Source organism: Cynara cardunculus (genome assembly GCF_001531365.2).
Source record: "Cynara cardunculus var. scolymus isolate 2C chromosome LG 10, CcrdV1, whole genome shotgun sequence".
Lineage (NCBI taxonomy): Eukaryota > Viridiplantae > Streptophyta > Magnoliopsida > Asterales > Asteraceae > Cynara > Cynara cardunculus.
In genome coordinates, this window is record NC_037537.1 from 25,824,870 (window position 1) to 25,831,967 (window position 7,098).

Consider the following 7,098-nt stretch of genomic DNA (forward strand, 5'->3'; position numbering starts at 1 on the left):
ATTTCTATAAATATCTCAATTAATTGGGTTGCAAGGGTTGTACAAATACACAAGGTTGTAAAAGAAATATACCTTATATATATATATATATATAGAGAGAGAGAGAGAGAGAGAGAGATGAGCGTTCAAATAAAAACCACCTAATTTGTACAAACCGTGAAAACTACATTCAACCAATAATAATTTTTCATTTTGTTCATTTTTTTGTAATTATAAAAGGTTGATTAACCATTTTTATTATGAAGGGTGTTAATCATGGATATTATCATCTTCATTATTTTAATTTTAGAGAAATACATGAAACAGTTTCATTAAAATTTCATTAAATTATATGAAAAAATTCCATAACCATATATGAAACAAATTCATCAAAAAAGTATTATATGAAAAAATTTCATGAAAAAATTTCATAATATTAAACAATGAAATCGACGTAAGATGGTGGTTTGTACGGTTTGTACAAATGAGGGTGGTTTTCATTTGAATGCTCCTATATATATATATATACATACATACATATATATATATATATATATATACTTGGGATCATGTGAGACCAAAGGTTTTTCGTGAGACCCGTAAGACCAATTCTCAACCATTGGATTAGATCTACAATATGACAATTTGAACATTCATAAACGCCACGAGACTTCTCAATAATCACAAAATTGTCATCGTGCAACTTTAGACCATTAGATCATTAGCTTATAAAGTTGATCAATGAACATAAATTGGTTTTACGGGTCTCACGAAAAACCCTTGGTCTCACGTGAACCCAACCCTATATATATATATATATATATAGACTTGGGATCATGTGAGACCATGGTTTTTCGTGAGACCCATAAGACCAATTTTCAACCCTTGGATTAGATCTACAATCTGAATATCTATAATCACAAAATTGCCACGAGACTTCTCAATAATTACAAAATTGTCACCTTGCAACTTTAGAGCATTAGATCATTAGATTATAAAGTTGATCAATGAAAATAAATTGGTCTTACGGGTCTCACGAAAAATTCTTGGTCTCACGTGAACCCAACCCTATATATATATATATATATATATATATATATATATATATATATGAGTAGCTATCTGGTTTCAGTTTTTTACCTATTTTGATGGTTAAAAAGTTACATTTTTATCTCGTTTAGGAGCTTTTTATATACAACTAAATGGACATAATGGTCTAGACGACTTATTCGTTTAGTCATAAAAGAGTATTTTTTTTATAGCTTAATCATTGAGCCATTTAAACCAAAATGGCTATATGGAATAAGTTAGGACCTCTCACTTGTCCTGTTAAGCCACCTCAAACAAACTAATATAGAAATTGCCCCATAAGTAATCCGACCCTCTTTATTTGCCTTCCTCAAACTTAACAATTTCCCGTTCTTGAGACAAATAACTGAACTCATATAAGAATTAATGGAAAACAAAGTAAACAATAAGTGCGACATTCTGTGACTTCTGTCCAATGTAATTAAAGCATACTGGGCGATTTTAAAGTATCTCCAACAGATAATCTAAAATAGAGAACAAAACCTTAATTTTTTCAAAAAACCAGAAGTTTTGTTCTATGTTGTTCTCTAAATAGAAAAAAACATACAAAAACTCCCAAGTAACTTCATGTGAGAAAAAAAGAACTGATTTTTTTATTCATTCCACCAATCGGACTGAATTAATATGAATTTTTTTATAAAAATGTATCAAGATAATAAAATTATAAAATATTTTTGATAATATAATCAATGATGAAAATTGTACGGTAAAAAATTTGTTGAGATTGAATGTAATTTTTTCAAAAATTTTAAATTTTGGTTATGAGAGAAATTATGTGGGATAAAATTCTTTGAGGGACCAATTTTTGAATTGTTGAAACTGGGAGGAGGTAAAATGAAAAATTAAAACATGATGCGATTGGGTTTACTCATTTGGGGTTTATAATTTCAAGGCATATTCTTCCATTATCGTCGCTACAAGGGTTTAGCCTCCCTCTGAACCACCATCGCCGCCGCCACCACCAAATGGAATTGGCTCTCACCAATGTCACCTACCGCCACCACCCACACCCTCTCTCCCTCGTCCACCGCCACCGTCCCTTCTCTAAATCGATATCGTTCCACAAACCACCATCGTTTTCATCGTTAACATCAACCACAGCGTCGTTCCGTAACCCTAGTTCCAAAACCCCTAAACCGCAATTAACAAAATTCGTAAACCCTACCTCACTCTCCTTCCTCAAATCCACCTTCGTCGTCGGCGTCACCGTCACCGCAATTTTCCTCTCACGTTTCACCGTCAAACCCGCAATCGCCACCCCTGTTTCATCACCTCCAACTCCCGCCACCGTCGAAACCGCCGATTCTAACGCAGAAGAACAACAAGAAGAACAAGCCCTAGAAGAGCATCTATGCTCTCATCCTGAAGACACCAAAGCTCTGAAATCCCTAATGGAATTGAAAATCAAAATTGGAAAGGTCCAGGAAGCTGTTGGTATACTCAATCAGTTGATTAATCTCGAACCAGAAGATAGCGAATGGGAATTGCTTAAGAATCATTTGCATTCATACGACGGAGATCACGAATCTGCGAAATTAGGGTTTGAGAAGATTCTATCAAAAGACCCTTTACGCGTAGAAGCTTATCATGGTTTAGTAATGGCTGCTTCTGCAAAAGAATCCCCAACTGAATTGCAAGATGTTGAGAAAAGGATCTTGGAAGGAATGGAGAAGTGCAAGAAAGAAAGAAAGAAAGATGACTTAAGGGATTTTAAACTTCTATTAGCTCAAATTCGTGTAATCCAAGGGGATTATAAAGGTGCTTTAAAGATTTATGAGGAGTTATCGAAAGAAGAACCTCGCGATTTTAGGCCATATTTGTGTCAAGGGATTATATATACAATGTTAGGAAAGAGTGATGATGCTGAGAAGAATTTCGAAAGGTACAGAAGGCTTGTTCCTAAGGGACATCCTTATGCTAGATATTTTGATGATAATATGGTTGCAACTAAGCTTTTTGCAGAGAAGGTGGAGAGGGAACGTGCTTATTCAAAGAGCTGAATGGGAAAGAGGGTGCTGATCTTGTATAGCAAAGGTTCTACTTTGATACTCTGCTGTGCTTTTTGTTCATTGTTTGGTTCTTGGGGTAGTGGTGTTTTACTTGTTAGCAGGCTTAATAGAATCTTGTTTCAATTGGGGTCTATTGGGAAGACTTATGATTTGAGTGTGGTTTTAAGTTTTGGTGGGATGTTGCTCAGTGATTAAAGTAGCTTTTTTTTTTCATGTTATAATGAGGAAGTTGTTACTTGTGTTAGTTAGATGTTGTCTACATTGCTATTTGTGTGATTCGATTCCAAGAACATCGTTAACGAATTTAGGGATTCTATTTATACGGTATTGGAGGAAATGTAGTTAATCACTTGGGGTTGTATTGTACCGGCTAAGGCTTAGGGAGATGTAGCATGAATCTTATCTGTTTGGGGTTTGTATCTACTGTTGTCAAAGCTTTTGTGATCATGGAGGTTCACCTGTGATAATGATAGTGACAGGCCATTCGTGGTTGTCAGGGATTAGTAGTTGCGCATAAGCTGGCATGGATATCTAAAAAATGAAGTGATTTGATTTTCTTGATTTTAGGAGAAACAAAGATAGACCCATGAAGTGGAGAATGGAGAATTTAGGGCAAATGGTATGAATTAATGATGTCAAGGATGAAATAAGGTTGGATCACTTGGGATCATATGAGATTAAGTGTTTTTCGTGAGATCCGTAAGACCAATTCTTAACTGTTGGATTAGATCTACAATATGAACATTCATAATCTCAAAATTGCCACGAGACTTCTCAATAATCACAAAATTGTCACCGTACAACTTTAGACCATTAGATCATTCTCTTATAAAGTTGATCAATGAACATAAATTGGTCTTACTGGTCTCACTAAAACCCCTTGGTCTCACGTGAACCTGATCCAAGGTTGCATTCCACTTCTCTTTGGATCTTTGGGGATGCCATTACTTTTGTAGGTAGAATAATCTTCTTAGCATTCAGTTCATTAGATTCCAATTCTTCAGCGAGATTCCATTCCAATTCTGCAAACTAAATGTTTGGTCAAATTTCATTCCAGTTCAAATTTCTTTGATAGATTCCGATTCTATCAAATTCCATTCTGAAAACCGAAGTTCCCTTAGCATTTAATTTTCTAGCTTCTTTGGGTTTTCTTTGTCGGGTTCTATCTTGGAGTCGATATAAGATAACTTCCGGTAGTTGTTAGTATTGCGCTCGGTGTTTTTCTTATTTGTTATGCTACTGTTACATCAATCCGTTTTGTGGTTTGATATAGCGGTTAGGGTTATTCTATTTGAACACAATTTATCATTAATCATAACTTAAATGATTTTTTATTTTTTATTTTATTTACTTAAATGATTTTTTATTTTCTTTAAATAAGTATTAGATTATTACTATTATTTTTTATTAGTTAAAAAAATAATATTATTATTATTAAAATAATCTTTGCTTAATTATTGTTGTTAAAACTAAACACTTGATAAATAAAATTATCTTTGTCAAATACTACAAATCGGATTATTTAATTTTTAAAATTATATAATAAAATAAACAATTAACAGTAAATTAAACTGTTTGGAATTGGAGGGATTTAGATTTAGGAGTTGAATTTTTGGTTTATATGAATTTAATTCTTCATAAATAATCATAAAAGTAATTAAATTCCTTTTTTGTTTAATTAATTATTACAAGATGAGTTTTTTTAAACATATTTTGAAACATTGTTTATATACAAATCTTGTAAAATCTCGTGAAATACCAACCATCCCTGTAGGATTTCAAATTTCGAATCCGGGAAATCTTTCTATCTAAACATGAGATTGGTATAAAATTCAATTTCAAATCTCTCCGAATCTGATCCTACAAATGAACGGGACCTTACTTAAACTTGTCTAAACCCTTTAAAAGTCCAACTGAAAGCCCAACTCGTAAATGTGGATTTCACATTGCTATTGCAAACTTTGTGTCCCAATTGCGGTGATTAATGCCGTTGTTAGGGGAACAACTATTTCTCACTGCTAACTCCCTAGGACTGCTAATCGCTAATATGTTCATATTTCAAGATATTCGCAGCCATAATCTTGATAAGGAGGTTCTCAACGAGTCTTACAAGTATCTATCAGTATATACATTATAATAATTAAATTATAAAGGCGGCCGAAGGAGGAAGCCCGTGAAGCACAATGATCATCTTAGACAAATAGAAAATATGAATGACAAAAAAAGAAAGATTGAAATTTTAATTCAACACATTCACAAAATCATAAGAAAAAAAAAACAGCCCCTTAAACCAAAGTACATTGCATTTTCATGCATTCTCATATGCAAACCAGGTACTTAAATGTTCGAGATGTCACATCTAAGGTCCCAAAAAGAAAGTTTTTAAGAGTACGTTACAGGAGAGAGGAGACACAAATGAAGAAACTCATTGATTGCGCTTTGGGCTTTCTGATCCCACGTAATGCTTGTATCATCTAACCTGACTAAGGGGCCGTTTACTAAACACTTACTTGGTAAGTGCTTACCGGATAAATTTTCTCATCGGATGAACATGAGAAGAGCCAAGAATCTTACCAGATAAGAGCGATTGGAGTGATGGTGAGTCTTATCCGGTAAGTGAGGATGACGACTCTTACCCAGGTAAGCACTTACCCAGTAAATTGTTGCATTCGATATGTTTTAATGTACTAAAATCTTACGCACAAAAATAAATCATAGTGTTGACTCCTATCGGTAAGCGCTTACCGGGTAAGCAATTGGGTAAACGGCCCCTAAGAATCAATTTTACCTCTCTACGGATTTTGAGGGTTTGATTAAGCAAGGCAAGAACCGATCATGTACGCCAACTGGAAATGCAAAACAACATTAAGAAATTACAATCTATTTTTAGAGTTTTGATAGTGCCCAACAATGCTATTAAAAGGAAAAGTAGTAGTATAATCATCAATCCTTGATGATCATGTAGATACTCAATAGAAAAATACATCCCTCTTTTACATAGTTGTGGAGAATAAAACAAGAATCTGAGAAGAAAATAGAGAGTACAGTTTTAATCACCATCACCATCCCCTGTTTACAGTTTGTCATTTTAGGGATTGGGAGAGAAATTGCCATCTACTCCTAACCCTGTTGGATTGTCTCTCGATATGACATCCATCTCGATCTGATCAGGAGAATCGTCTAAAGAGAGGAGCGGGATATGGGGAGAGAATTTAGGGTGGAAAGAATGAAGTGAGAACTGAAGCGATGGTGGAGAGGGGAGATAAATTAGACGGTTTTGGAGAAGGTGGAAATGGTTAGCCAGGGAAAGTAGCTTTAATACTTATTCATACAGTAGAATATTTGTCCATCTTAATTTTTCAACAATAATTGTTTTACGTGCTTATATATATATATATATATATATATATATATATATATATAGTATCTTTATAGTAAAGATAAATGGTGTAAAACGAAAAATGAAAAATAAAAAATGAAAAATGAAAAATGAAATATTTTAAGATATTAAAAATAATCCATTATGTATCTATGTTATTTAATAATATGATTAAATTCAAAAATATTCAATATAAGACTCATTTTGAAGGTATTAATGAGACGATTACAATGATATAATTTGTAAAAAAAGAAATGCATTTTTTAATTTATTTTAGTTAATATATGATTATGTTTGCTAATATGATAAATGTGTAAAATGGAAAATGAAAATGGATGAATATAAAGTAAATCAAATAACTAATTTAAGAGTATAAAGTGTAATTTTGAAATTGAAAATGATTTGGTGAAAGATTGTGAGAGGTTATAAGCTTTGTACAATATCCTTAATTGATTGTACCTCTGAATATAAAGTATAAAGTGTAACTTTGAATATAAAGCTTTGTTAAACAAAAAGACAGTGTGATACCCAAGCACATATAAGATGTATTGTGATACCATTGTGTTACATCTCCAATCGACCACACAAACAACCTCAGTGTGATACCCAAACACATATAAGATGCATTGTGATACCATTGTG

General features: G+C 33.0%; 1 protein-coding gene across 1 annotated transcript; it reads left to right on the top strand.

The window, feature by feature from the left end:
- The first annotated feature begins 1,984 nt into the window (after positions 1-1,984).
- On the top strand, positions 1,985-3,441 carry LOC112519732 (protein SLOW GREEN 1, chloroplastic-like). The gene has a single exon (XM_025127977.1). The coding sequence runs from the start codon at positions 2,034-2,036 to the stop codon at positions 3,066-3,068; it is 1,035 nt and encodes a 344-aa protein (XP_024983745.1). The 5' UTR covers positions 1,985-2,033; the 3' UTR covers positions 3,069-3,441.
- Positions 3,442-7,098: the final 3,657 nt, after the last annotated feature.